This window comes from Hyla sarda, chromosome 8 (genome assembly GCF_029499605.1).
Source record: "Hyla sarda isolate aHylSar1 chromosome 8, aHylSar1.hap1, whole genome shotgun sequence".
NCBI classification, from domain to species: Eukaryota; Metazoa; Chordata; class Amphibia; order Anura; family Hylidae; genus Hyla; species Hyla sarda.
The window spans coordinates 38,257,097-38,273,044 of record NC_079196.1 but is presented as its reverse complement, the minus strand read 5'-3'; the positions used below and the strand labels follow the sequence as shown (position 1 = coordinate 38,273,044).

Here is a 15,948-nt window from a genome sequence, read left to right as displayed (position 1 = left end):
AATCCCCATTTTTCGTGGTGTACGGCCGTCACCCTCTTCCCCCCCTCCCTACCCCCTTGCCCTCTGGTCTGCCCGCTGTGGATGAAATTTCTCGTGACCTTTCCATCATATGGAGAGAGACCCAAAATTCTCTCTTACAGGCTTCATCACGCATGAAGAAGTTCGCGGATAAGAAAAGAAGAGCTCCTCCCATTTTTTCCCCTGGAGACAAGGTATGGCTCTCCGCTAAATATGTCCGCTTCCGTGTCCCTAGCTACAAGTTGGGACCACGCTATCTTGGTCCTTTCAAAATTTTGTGCCAGATTAATCCTGTCTCTTACAAACTTCTTCTTCCTCCTTCTCTTCGTATTCCTAATGCCTTTCACGTTTCTCTTCTTAAACCACTCATCATCAACCGTTTCTCTCCCAAATCTGTTCCTCCCACTCCTGTTTCCGGCTCCTCGGACATCTTCTCCGTCAAAGAGATTCTGGCATCAAAAAAGGTCAGAGGGAAAACCTTTTTTTTAGTGGATTGGGAGGGTTGTGGTCCAGAAGAGAGATCCTGGGAACCTGAGGACAATATCCTAGACAAAAGTCTGCTCCTCAGGTTCTCAGGCTCTAAGAAGAGGGGGAGACCCAAGGGGGGGGGGGTACTGTTACGCCGAGCGCTCCGGGTCCCCGCTCCTCCCCGGAGCGCTCGCTACACTCTCCTCACTGCAGCGCTCCGGTCAGATCCACTGACCCGGGGCGCTGCGATACTGCCTCCAGCCGGGATGCGATTCGCGATGCGGGTAGCGCCCGCTCGCGATGCGCACCCCGGCTCCCGTACCTGACTCGCTCTCCGTCGGTCCTGTCCCGGCGCGCGCGGCCCCGCTCCTTAGGGCGCGCGCGCGCCGGGTCTTTGCGATTTAAAGGGCCACTGCGCCGCTGATTGGCGCAGTGGTTCCAATTAGTCTGATCACCTGTGCACTTCCCTATATCACCTCACTTCCCTTGCACTTCCTTGCCGGATCTTGTTGCCATCGTGCCAGTGAAAGCGTTTCCTTGTGTGTTCCTAGCCTGTGTTCCAGACCTCCTGCCGTTGCCCCTGACTACGATCCTTGCTGCCTGCCCCGACCTTCTGCTACGTCCGACCTTGCTTCTGTCTACTCCCTTGTACCGCGCCTATCTTCAGCAGCCAGAGAGGTGAGCCGTTGCTAGTGGATACGACCTGGTCACTACCGCCGCAGCAAGACCATCCCGCTTTGCGGCGGGCTCTGGTGAAAACCAGTAGTGACTTAGAACCGATCCACTAGCACGGTCCACGCCAATCCCTCTCCGGCACAGAGGATCCACTACCTGCCAGCCGGCATCGTGACACCCATAGAGACCCTGTGTTCCAAAGCACAGAGTTCAATGACTTAGCAATGCTGAATACATGGTTAATTGTGTACTTGTAGTAGAATCTGGTCATATAGCTATGACTAGAATGGGGGCATAGAAAAGACATAGACCAGCCTGCTGGTACTTGGAGGACTGTGATGGGTCACCTTGGCACTATCAATTGAGTGAACATGAGAAGGAGCTTGATATTAAAGGGGTACTATGCCCCTAGACATCTTATCCCCTATCCAAAGGATAGGGGATAGGATGTCTGATTGCAGGGGTCCCACCACTGGGGACCCCTGTGATCGCGGCTGCAGCACCCCAGACATCCGGTGCACGGAGCAAACTTCTCTCTGTGCTGGATGACTGGCCATACGGGACGGAGGCTCGTGACATCACGGCCACTCCCCTCAATGCAATGCATGCCCTCCCATAGACTTGCACTGTGGGGGCATGGCCATGATGTCACGAGCCTCCAGCACTGCACCCGATGCTCTAAACACACACTGGGCGCAGCAGGGAGATCACAGGGGTCCCGCCGCTGGATATCCTTTGGATACGGAATAAGATGTCTAAGTGCGGAGTACCCCTTTAAATTTTGCTGTGGGTAATGTATGCCACTCAGTGGCGTAGCGTGGGTTGTCAGCACCCGGGGCAGGGCAAGTAATTTGCGCCCTCTAACCCGTGGATTTTAGCACTCGAGTCTCTTCCACTAGATTAGTTAAAGAAACCCTTACCTCCTAAGCACATGTATTGTTTATTATGAAAATACTGATGTAATTAAAGTAAAATACATCTAAATACAAGTTTATTTTCAAACACTTTATTGAGTGCGAACATGTATTACACATTCTCCACATCTCCCTGACATGTGCCACTCACATATAATGCCCCCCTGTCATGTGCCCCCACATATAACACCCCCTGACATGTGACCCTGACTTATAATGTCCCCTGTCCTGTGCCCCTCACATATAATGCCCCATGTCCTGTGCCCCCCTGACATGTGCCCCTCACATATAATGCCCCATGTCCTGTGCCCCCCTGACATGTGCCCCTGAAGGGGCAGGACAGGGGTCATTATATGTGAAGGGCACATGTCAGGGGGGGCATTATATGTGAGAGGCACAGGACATGGGGTATTATATATGAGGGGCACATGGCGGGGGGGTCCTGTCATGTGCCCCCACATATAATGCCCCCCTGACATGTGCCCCTTACTCATCATGTGCCCCTCTCACTTATAATTTGCTCCCCTCTCCCCTTTCTCACGCCCGTCACCTTTCTCCAACGCTGCGGCTGCTCCATTCTTGCAGTCAGTGAGAGCCGCGGGGACGTGATCTCCGGGCGCCGGCGCGATGATGTGATGTCATCGCGCCGGCCTGCCGTGATTGGCTCTCACTGACTGCAGGAATGGAGCAGCCGCGGCGTGTGATAGCAAGGTGACGGGCGTGAGAAAGTGGTGGTGGAGCAGGACAGCCGACAGCTCCCGCTCCACCATGCGATAGTTCAGGAAGAAGGGCAACAATCTGTGGGGGGGAATTGCCCTGTTGCCGCGCCCCCCCCCCCCCCCGGCGGCTCGGATCGGATTCGAACAGCCAGCACTGCAGAGAGAGTGAGTGAGCCAGGCAGGGGCAGAGAGCTGCGAGTGCGAGCGCGCCCCCCAGATGTTGCGCCCGGTGCGGCCGCCCCCCCCCCCCCCTGCACCCCCCACGCTACACCTCTGATGCCACTTTCTATTTTTAGGGACCTTTTTGCTAGTTTTGGTATATAGTACAGCAATACTTTATGTGAAGTAAACGGTACTATTCACACTATAAAATCTGCCTTCCTAGTAGTCTGAGCTTTGCAAAACAAATATCTGCGTTATTGATGTAAAACTGTGCTCCGGGAACTTTTGGTATTTTGGAATAACACAGATAATACAGCTTAACAAATGAAGTAAAAGCTTTTCCATGAAGGTAATAGTTACCGGGGAAACAGCCTTCTCCTAATATGTGTAAATTGCAAAAAAAACAATCTAAGAAGCATGTTTTTCCCTCTAAAAGAACCAATAACTTAAAAGTGTAATGCACAAAGCATGTAAAATGCTGGTCCAAATTAGTAAAAGGTATAAGCTGGAAGGTACACCAAGGATAGATCAATAAATCCTTATACCACAGATAGAAGGACATGCCATTTTATACACTTTCCACATATTTGTCTTCCGGCCTCCACCCCCTGACAAAAGGATATTTTTAAGCTCTTGAAAGTTTCTAACAAGGTTTTCAGAGTCTCTAAATTGTCTTATTAAGCAGAAAGTAGAAAACAAGTTTCTGAAGCAAAAAGCTATGAAAATATGATGTCAGAGATAGAGATAATAGAAAGACATTAAAGGGGTATTCCCACCATAGACATCTTATCCCCTATCGAAAGGATAGGGGATAGGACGTCTGATCGTGGGGGGCCCGCCGCTGGGATACCCCGCGATCTCCGTGTAGCATCTGCATTCTATGCCGGGCTGCTGCTCCAGTCTCGGAAACCTCTGTGTTTCTGGGACTGGATACGTGACGGGTGGAAATTATCTGTGATGGGAGAGAGAACATTATCTGTGATAGGAGAGAACATTATCTGTGATGGGGAAGAGAACAGAGAACATTATCTGTGATGGGGAGGAGAACATTATCTGTGATGGGGGAGAGAATATCATCTGTGATGTGGGAGAACATTATCTGTGATGGGAGAGAACATTATCTGTGATGGGGGAGAGAATATCATCTGTGATGGGGAGAACATTATCTGTGATGGGGGAGAGAATATTATCTGTCATATGGGAGGAGAACATTATCTGTGATGGGGGAGAGAATATTATCTGTGATGGGGGAGAGAACATTATCTGTGATGGGGGAGAGAACATTATGTGTGATGGGGGAGGAGAACATTATCTGTGATAGGAGAGAGAACAATTTCTGTGATGGGGGAGAGAACATTATCTGTGATAGGAGAGAACATTATCTGTGATAGGAGAGAACATTATCTGTGATGGGGAGAGAACATTATCTGTGATGGGGGAGAGAACATTATCTGTGATGGGGAAGAGAACAGAGAACATTATCTGTGATGGGGAGGAGAACATTATCTGTGATGGGGGAGAGAACATTATCTGTGAAGGGGAGAGAACATTATCTGTGATGGGGGAGAGAACATTATGTGTGATGGGGAAGAGAACGTTATCTGTGATGGGGGAGAGAACAATTTCTGTGATGGGGGAGAAAACATTATCTGTGATGGGGGAGAAAACATTATCTGTGATGGGGGAGAAAACATTATCTGTGATGGGGGAGAGAATATTATCTGTGATGGGGGAGAGAACATTATCTGTGATGGGGAGAGAACATTATCTGTGATGGGGAGAACATTATCTGTGATGGGGAGAGAACATTATCTGTGATGGGGAGAGAACATTATGTGTGATGGGGAAGAGAACAGAGAACATTATCTGTGATGGGGAGGAGAACATTATCTGTGATGGGGGAGAGAACATTATCTGTGATGGGGAGAGAACATTATGTGTGATGGGGAAGAGAACAGAGAACATTATCTGTGATGGGGAGGAGAACATTATCTGTGATGGGGGAGAGAATATCATCTGTGATGGGGGAGAACATTATCTGTGATGGGGGAGAACATTATCTGTGATGGGGAGGAGAACATTATCTGTGATGGGGGAGAAAATATCATCTGTGATGGGGAGAACATTATCTGTGATGGGGGAGAGAATATTATCTGTCATATGGGAGGAGAACATTATCTGTGATGGGGGAGAGAACATTATCTGTGATGGGGGAGAGAACATTATCTGTGATGGGGGAGAGAACATTATCTGTGATGGGGGAGAGAACATTATCTGTGATGGGGAGAGAATATTATCTGTCATATGGGAGGAGAACATTATCTGTGATGGGGGAGTAGAACATTATGTGTGATGGGGGAGAGAACATTATCTGTGATGGGGGGAGAGAACATTATCTGTGATGGGGGAGGAGAATATTATCTGTGATGGGGGAGGAGAACATTATCTGTGATGGAGGAGGAGAACATTATCTGTATAGCATGTAGAGCATAAAAAACATTCTGGGCCACCCGATAGCTTTTAGCGCTCTAAATCTAATATCAACTGGAATAGAACGAAAATAGTATAAAAGTTTGAGTCAAAAATTGACTAAAATCTAAAATTGGAACTATACAATAACTCAAATGTTAATACACCACAAATAATACAGCTCATCTTCTCTCCAGTGCAGTTCAAAATTCTGTTAAATTAATTAAGCCATGCAAGGGGGAAGAGTAAGGTTAAAGGGGTACTCAGTGGGGAAAAAATGTTTTCAAGTCATCTGGTGCCATTCTATATAAAAATCTTAATCCTTCCAGTACTTATCAGCTGCTGTATACTCCGGAGGAAGTTGTGTAGTTCTTTCCAATCTGACCACAGTGCTCTCTGCTGACACCTCTGTCCATGTTAGGAAACAGAGCAGGAGAGATTTCTATGGGGATTTGCTCCTACTCTGTACAGTTCCTGACACAGACAGATTTTTTTTCACTGGAGTATCCCTTTAACCCCTAAGGATTCAGCCTATTTTGGCCCTGAGGACACAGGAATTTTCCATTTTTGCTTTTCCTCCTCCCTTGTAAGAGCCATAACTTTTTTTATTTTTTCCCCCAACAGACCCATTTGAAGGTTTTTTGCATGACCAATTGTGTTTTGTAATGACACTTTGTAATGTGATTAAAACGATACCCAATTTATATCGTTTTTCCATTATTGTACAACGTCAAACTTTATTGAAGAAAATCAGTATGTTTAAAATATACCCCTATAATCTTCTTATTTTCCATATACGGGGATGTGGGAGGGCTTATTTTTTTTGCACCATGATCTGTAGTTTTTATCTGTACCACTCTTATTTCTATAGGATTTTTTTCTCACTTTTTATAAAAAAAAATTCTGCTATATGATTTGATAAAAAATCTAAATTTTTTTACTTTGGGATTTTTTTTTACGTTTACGCCGTTCACCCTACGGGATCATTAACATTGTATTTTAATTGATCGGACATTTCTGCAAGCAGCGATACTAAGTATGTTTTTATTTTTTACTCTTTTCTTTTTCTAAATGGGAAAAGGGGGAATTTTATTTTTTATTGGGGTAGGGGCTTATTCACTTATTAAAACTTTTTTTTTTTTTTACACTTTTATAGTCCCTATTTATTGCAATCTTTAGATTGCAGATTCTTTAGATTTGCACCCCTGAATTTTTTTCTAGAAAAAGAAGTATTTCTCACAGAAAAGGATTGCAGTAACACATGTTTTGCTATACACATGTTTATTCCCTTTGTGTGAATTGGAACTAAACCAAAAAAGGGAGGAAAAAAAGCAAATTGGACACAAACTCCAAACTCCAAAAATGGGCTGGACAAAATTATTGGCCCCCTTTCAAAATTGTGGAAAAATAAGATTGTTTCAAGCATGTGACGTTCCTTTAAACTCCCCTGGGGCAAGTAATAGGTGTGGGTAATATGAAAATCACACCTGAAAGCAGATAAAAAGGAGAGAAGTTCACTTAGTCTTTGCATTGTGTGTCTGTGTGTGCCCCACTAAGCATGGACAACAGAAAGAGGAGAAGAGAACTGTCTGAGGACTTAAGAACCAAAATTGTGGAAAAATATCAACAATCTCAAGGTTACAAGTCCATCTCCAGAGATCTAGATTTGCCTTTGTCCACAGTGCGCAACATTATCAAGAAGTTTGCAACCCATGGCACTGTAGCTAATCTCCTTGGGCGAGGACGGAAGAAAAAAATTGATGAAAGGTGTCAACGCAGGATAGTCCGGATGGTGGATAAGCAGCCCCAAACAAGTTCCAAAGATATTCAAGATGTCCTGCAGGCTCAGGGAGCATCATTGTCAGCGCGAACTATCCGTCGACATTTAAATGAAATGAAAAGCTATGGAGGAGACCCAGGAGGACCCCACTGCTGACACAGAGACATAAAAAACAAGACTACATTTTGCCAAAATGAACCTGAGTAAGCCAAAATCCTTCTGGGAAAACGTCTTGTGGACGAATGAAACCAAGATAGAGCTTTTTGGTAAAGCACATCATTCTACTGTTTACCATAAATGAAATGAGGCCTACAAAGAAAAGAACACAGTACGTACAGTGAAATATGGTGGAGGGTCAATGATGTTTTTGGGGGGGGGGGGGGGGGGGGGGTTGCTGCCTCCTGGCACTGGGTGCCTTGAATGTGTGCAAGACATCATGAAATCTGAGGATTACCAACGGATTTTGGGTCGCACTGTACAGCCCAGTGTCAGAAAGCTGGGTTTGCGTCCGAGATCTTGGGTCTTCCAGCAGGACAATGACCCCAAACATACGTCAAAAAGCCCCCAGAAATGGATGGCAACAAAGCACTGGAGAGTTCTGAAGTGGCAGCAATGAGTCCAGATCTAAATCCCATTGAACACCTGTGGAGAGATCTTAAAATTGCTGTTGGGAAAAGGCGCCTTCCAATAAGAGAGACCTGGAGCAGAAAGGAAGAGTGGTCCAACATTCCGGCTGAGAGGTGTAAGAAGCTTATTGATGGTTATAGGAAGTGACCGATTTCAGTTATTTTTTCCAAAGGGTGTGCAACCAAATATTAAGTTAAGGGTGCCAATAATTTTGTCCAGCCCATTTTTGGAGTTTGGTGACATTATGTCCAATTTGCTCTTTCCCCTCCCTTTTTTTTGGCTTAGTTCCAATACATACAAAGGGAATAAACATGTGTATAGCAAAACATGTGTTACTGCAATCCTTTTCTGTGAGAAATACTTCATTTTCTTGAAAAATGTCAGGGGTGCCAACATTTACGGCCATGACTGTAGCACTTATCAGTTTTATTGGTGATCTACTTCCCTGGTCTGCTTGACGGTAGACCAGAGAAGAAGACCCCATGATGGCAGCAGGAGGCAGGTAAGGAGACCTCCAGTTGCCATCTAAGTTGACCTGATCCTAGGGGCCATGCCACAAGCGATCAGATCAGCCACTGGAGCCGCTGCATAGTCACTCATTCTGACATCCACTGCTCAGGAAGAGGCGTATCCGAGGCAAGCACTGACCCCACTCTCACTCACCATGAATTCACTTCCTTCCTGAGTCTACTGTGCTGTGCTGGGTCTCTTCATCCAATCATTTCAGGCTTTTCTGTAACCCCCTCCTCTCTGTTTTCATGCTGCAGTCTGATAGGACAGGAGTGAGCACAGAGGAGTGCTAGTCCTGCCCTCACTTTCTGGACTTTTCATCAGCCTGTGCTTGAGCTGAGACAAAGATGAGGCTTCAGCCAGACAGGATTATGTCCTGGATGGTATGGGGACCCCTAGTGGTCTTTTTTATTAACCATAATTTCTCTTAAATGGAGATACAATTTTTATTAGGTATATTATAAAGGTTAATGTTTTGCCAACATATACAACAAATAAAAAGTTTTGGATTCTGACAGTGCCCATTAAAAAACAGCTCAGAAATCCATAGATATACTCTTAGGTGACCTTACAGTGTTATACAGGGCTTTTAGGGTTCTTATTGTTATACACATATTTTGGGCTAATGGTGAAGTACAAGTTGGGACAGAACTAGTTCGGTCAGAACCAGAACTTTTTGTCAGCGGCTGAACCAAACTATTAAAAAGTCTTTTTCAAAATTTTAAGTCTGTTCTAAGGATCTATTGTAAAACAGATTATTGCAGTGTCCCCCCCCCCCCCCCCCCCCAACCAGTGTGCCTCCAGCTGTTGCAAAACTACAACTCCCAGCATGCCCGGACAGCCGTTGGCTGTCCGGGCATGCTAGGAGTTGTAGTTTTGCAACAGCTGGAGGCACACTGGTAGGGGGGGCAACATCGGATTATTGTAACAAAAGTAGTAACAGTAGTTACATTGTAGCAACAGCCATAAATACAAGAAAAAAAAGGAAAAAGTACAACAAAATATTAAATAATGAAATGAATAATAAATATGAAATGCTCTAGTATTTATAAACAATATATAAGTGATAAATACGAAGTAATAATGCGCTGCTGTCAGTGCAGGTGCGGGGTGACAGCCTCATGTGACAGCCGGGCACGAGGAGGCGGAGCCGCAGGATGTGATCACAGTGTGGACAGTGCCCGGGAGCTCCACTCCTGCTGCTGCCCGGCGTCCACACTCTCAGCTCGGACATCTCCTCCGACCCAGCCGGGGAAGGCAACAACCGCCTGCAGATGCGTGTGCACCATGCTGAGCTCCGGGCTCCCCCCGCCGCCCCGGACCACGGCGCTACTCCTGCTGCTGCTGGGAGCGGCCACACTGTGCACAGGTACCGGACAGCTGGTCACTAGATACAGACATACACTGTGCCTATATACTGCAGAGGTGACACTGTATATATATATATATATATATATATATATATATATATATATATATATATATATACACACACTATATATACAGACATATACTGTGCTGTGCCTATATACTGCAGAGAGTGACACTGTATATATATATATATATATATATATATATATATATATATATATACATATATATATATATATATACACACACTATATATACAGACATACACTGTGCACAGGTACCGGACAGCTGGTTACTAGATACAGACATATACTGTGCCTATATACTGCAGAGGTGACACTGTGTATATATATATATATATATATATATATATATATATATATATACACACACTATATATACAGACATATACTGTGCACAGGTACCGGACAGCTGGTTACTAGATACAGACATATACTGTGCCTATATACTGCAGAGGTGACACTGTATATATATATATATATATATATATATATATATACACACTATATATACAGACATATACTGTGCTGTGCCTATATACTGCAGAGAGTGACACTGTATATATATATATATATATATATACACACTATATATACAGACATACACTGTGCACAGGTACCGGACAGCTGGTCACTAGATACAGACATATACTGTGCCTATATACTGCAGAGAGTGACACTGTGTATATATATATATATATATATATATATATATATACACATATACACACTATATATACAGACATACACTGTGCTGTGCCTATATACTGCAGAGGTGGCACTATATATATATATATATATATATATATATATAGACATACACTGTGCTGTGCCTATATACTGCAGAGGTGACACTGTGTATATATATATATATATATATATATATATATATATATATATATATACATACATACACACACACAGACATATACTGTGCTGTGCCTATATACTGCAGAGAGTGACACTGTGTATATATATATATATATATATATATATATACATACACACACAGACATATACTGTGCTGTGCCTATATACTGCAGAGGGTGACACTGTATATATATATATATATATATATATATATATATATATACACAGACATACACTGTGCTGTGCCTATATACTGCAGAGGGTGACACTATATATACATACACATATACACACTATTATATACAGACATACACTGTGCTGTGCCTATATACTGCAGAGGTGACACTGTGTGTATGTGTATATATATATATATATACACATATACACACTATATATACAGACATACACTGTGCTGTGCCTATATACTGCAGAGGTGACACTATATATATATATATATATATATATATATATATATAGACATACACTGTGCTGTGCCTATATACTGCAGAGGTGACTATATATACATATATATATATATACACACACTATATATACAGACATACACTGTGCTGTGCCTATATACTGCAGAGGGTGACACTGTATATATATATATATATATATATATATATACACACACTCTATATATACAGACATACACTGTGCTGTGCCTATATACTGCAGAGGGTGACACTGTGTGTGTGTATATATATACACACACACACATATACACACTATTATATACTGACATATACTGTGCTGTGCCTATATACTGCAGAGGGTGACACTGTATATATATATATATATATATATATACACATACATATACATACTGTGCTGTGCCTATATACTGCAGACAGTGACACTGTATATATATATATATATATATATATATATATATATATATACATATATACAGACATATACTGTGCTGTGCCTATATACTGCAGACAGTGACACTGTGTGTGTGTATATATATATATATATATATATATATACACATATACACACTATATATACAGACGTATACTGTACTGTGCCTATATACTGCAGACAGTGACACTGTGTGTGTGTGTGTATATATATTTATATATACATACTGACATATACTGTACTTTGCTGTACTAATATACTGCAGAGAGTGACACTATATATACAGACATATACTGTACCTATATACTGTATACAGTGACACTATGTGTATATATATATATATATATATATATACACACACTGTGCTATACTAATATACTGCACAAGGAGACACTATATATACAGACATATACTGTACTGTGTTGTACTAATATACTGCAGAGGGTGACACTATATATACAGACATATACTGTACTGTTCTATACCTATATACTGCACAGGGAGACATTATATATACAGAAATATACTGTACAATACTATACCAATATACTGCAGAGGGGGACACTATAATACAGAGATATACTGTACTGTGCTATACCTATATACCGCAGAGAGTGACACTATATACACAGACCTATACTGTACAATGCTATACCTATATACCGCAGAGAGTGACACTATATACACAGACCTATACTGTACAATGCTATACCTATATACCGCAGAGGGTGACACTATATATACAGACATATACTGTACAATGCTATACCTATATACCGCAGAGGGTGACACTATATACACAGACCTATACTGTACAATGCTATACCTATATACCGCAGAGAGTGACACTATATACACAGACATATACTGTACAATGCTATACCTATATACCGCAGAGAGTGACACTATATATACAGACATATAATGTACAATGCTATACTAATATACTGCAAAGAAAGATACTATATATTCAGGGAGACACTATATATACAGACATATACTGTACAATGCTATACTTATATACTTCTGAGGGTGACAATATATATATATATATATATTATTAATATATACCTGAGACACTATATATACAGTCACTATTTACTGTATATTGTGCTATATACTGATTTCATGTAATGTACAGGGACACACACACTACATATACAAATAAAACTTATAACAGTACAGTATATACACATGTGCTATACAGGGGCACATACCTATCTTTACAGCTAAACATAAACAAACTATTTACTTTATGTTGAACTATAAACTAAGTACTATATACTGACCTCTGTATATAATATACATGGACATACTTCATATTACACTTTATGTATGTGCTATACAGCACATATGTGGCTATACAGAGAGACATTATATACACATGAACTATTTACTATATACTAAACTGCTATATACTGACCCTTTATATATATATATATATATATATATATATATATATATATATATATATAGTACAGGGAGGGATACACTACTCGAAATACACTATATAAACATGCATTCTACAAGGATACAGTTATACACCATATGAACATGTCCTGTACAGGTAGACACCATATTTACTTTTACTGTAAACTTATACAGTATACATGCATGGACTTTATATGAATACAGAACATATGCGTGTTCAATGTCTGCATATAATATGCATACATACTATTCGTGTGTGTGTGTGTGTGTGTATATATATATATATATATATATATATATATATTATAAAGAAAGGATAATACGCACTCACCGCTAGGCTATGGCTGTCAATCCTAGGAGTCCGGGGACACGAGTGGAGTCGGCGTCTGCATGAAGCGCTCGGAGGCTACACCGGTTGTTTCGCGGGATCAACCCACTTCTTCCGGCCTCTATGCAGACATTGAACACGCATATGTTGTAGCCTCCGAGCGCTCCATGCAGACGCCGACTCCACTCGTGTCCCCGGACTCCTAGGATTGACAGCCATAGCCTAGCGGTGAGTGCGTATTATCCTTTCTTTATACTGTATATACGATCCATAGGAGCCATAGAACAGGCTTAGATTACATTGCACACCTTGAGAGTGCCCCCATCTGCCATTTCTTCAGTGTATATATATATATATATATATATATATATATATATATACATATACATATACATATACACACACACACACACAGTCACGGCTGCAAATGTTGGCACCCCTGAAATTTTTCTAGAAAATGAAGTATTTCTCACAGAAAAGGATTGCAGTAACACATGTTTTGTTATACACATGTTTATTCCCTTTGTGTGTATTGGAACTAAACCAAAAAAGGGAGGAAAAAAAGCAAATTGGACATAATGTCTCACCAAACTCCCAAAATGGGCTGGACAAAATTATTGGCCCCCTTTCAAAATTGTGGTAAAATAAGATTGTTTCAAGCATGTGATTGATGCTCCTTTAAACTCACCTGGGGCAAGTAATAGCTGTGGGCAATATAAAAATCACACCTGAAAGCAGATAAAAAGGAGAGAAGTTCACTTAGTCTTTGCGTTATGCGTCTGTGTTTGCCACACTAAGCATGGACAACAGAAAGAGGAGAAGAGAACTGTCTGAGGACTTAAGAATCAAGATTGTGGAAAAATATCAACAATCTGTAGGTTACAAGTCCATCTCCAGAGATCTAGATTTGCCTCTGTCCACAGTGTGTAACATTATCAAGAAGTTTGCAACCCATGGCACTTTAGCTAATCTCCGTGAGCGTGGATGAAAGAGAAAAATTGATGAAAGGTGTCAACACAGGATAGTCCGGATGGTGGTTAAGCAGCCCCAAACAAGTTCCAAAGATATTCAAGCTGTCCTGCAGGCTCAGGGAGCATCAGTGTCAGCGCAAACTATCCGTCGACATTTAAATGAAACGAAACGCTATGGCAGGAGACCCAGGAGGACCCCACTATGGAGGAGACCCAGGAGGACCCCACTATGGAGGAGACCCAGGAGGACCCCACTGCTGACACAGAGACATAAAAAAGCAAGACTACATTTTGTGAAAATGAACTTGAGTAAGCCAAAATCCTTCTGGAAAAATGTCTTGTGGACAGATGAGACCAAGATAGAGCTTTTTGGTAAAGATTCATCAGTCTACTGTTTACCGAAAACAGAATGAGGCCCACAAAGAAAAGAACACAGTACCTACAGTGAAATATGGTGGAGGGTCAATGATGTTTTGGGTTGTTTTGCTGCCTCTGGCACTGGGAGCCTTGAATGTGTACAAGACATCATGAAATCTGAGGATTACCAACGGATTTTGGGTCGCACTGTACAGCCCAGTGTCAGAAAGCTGGGTTTGCGTCCGAGATCTTGGGTCTTCCAGCAGGACAATGACCCCAAACATACGTCAAAAAGCCCCCAGAAATGGATGGCTACAAAGCGCTGGAGAGATCTGAAGTGGCCAGCAATGAGTCCAGATCTAAATCCCATTGAACACCTGTGGAGAGATCTTAAAATTGCTGTTGGGAAAAGGCGCCTTCCAATAAGAGAGACCTGGAGCAGTTTGTAAAGGAAGAGTGGTCCAACATTCCGGCTGAGAGGTGTAAGAAGCTTATTGATGGTTATAGGAAGCGACTGATTTCAGTTATTTTTTCCAAAGGGTGTGCAACCAAATATTAAGTTAAGGGTGCCAATAATTTTGTCCAGCCCATTTTTGGAGTTTGGTGACATTATGTCCAATTTGCTTTTTTCCCTCCTCTTTTGGTTCAGTTCCAATACACACAAAGGGAATAAACATGTGTATAGCAAAACATGTGTTACTGCAATCCTTTTCAGGGGTGCCAACATTTACAGCCATGACTGTGTGTGTGTGTGTGTGTGTGTGTGTGTGTGTGTATATATATATATATATTCTGTATATACAAACACTTTATATAGATACACTGTGGGGGAGATTTATCAAAACCTGTGTAGAGGAAGAGTGGTGCAGTTGCCCATAGCAACCAATCAGATCGCTTCTTTGATTTTCCACAGGTCTCTTTAAAAATGAAAGAAGCGAGCTGATTGGGCAACTGCTCCACTCTTCCTCTTCACAGGTTTTGATAAATCTCTCCCTATATGTACATATACTATAGGAGGATACACTAGTAGATCTAATACATATGAAGGCACTTTATACAGATATACTATAAGAATGCACTATACATGAGTATATGATACTATAATATCTATATCTATCTATATATATATATATATATATATATATATATATATATATATAAATAAAATATTATAGTTTCATATACTCATGTATAGTGCATTCTTATATAGTACATTCATACATACACTGTATACATATATATACTAGCTGAATACCCGGCGTTGCCCGGTTTATCCTACCTAATCCTTGTTTGGGAGGAAAATAAACAAAGGAGGAAGCTTTTGACTTCATATCCCATCCTCACATCTTGTCCTCATATCCCGACCTCCTGTCCCGAACTCTTATCCC

General features: G+C 41.8%; 1 protein-coding gene across 3 annotated transcripts in view; it reads left to right on the top strand.

Annotated features, from left to right (window-relative positions):
• The window catches only part of ACVR1C (activin A receptor type 1C), a 152,672-nt gene that overhangs the window by 28,956 nt on the left and 107,768 nt on the right, over positions 1-15,948 (top strand). Inside the window, exon 1 of one of the 3 annotated variants that reach the window (XM_056534195.1) lies at positions 9,493-9,711. The exons of the other annotated variants lie outside the window; for them this stretch is intronic. Coding sequence (XP_056390170.1) covers positions 9,630-9,711 — 82 coding nt within the window. The 5' untranslated portion in view covers positions 9,493-9,629. Of the gene's footprint in view, positions 1-9,492; positions 9,712-15,948 lie in introns of those variants that run through there. 3 annotated transcript variants of the gene reach the window in all.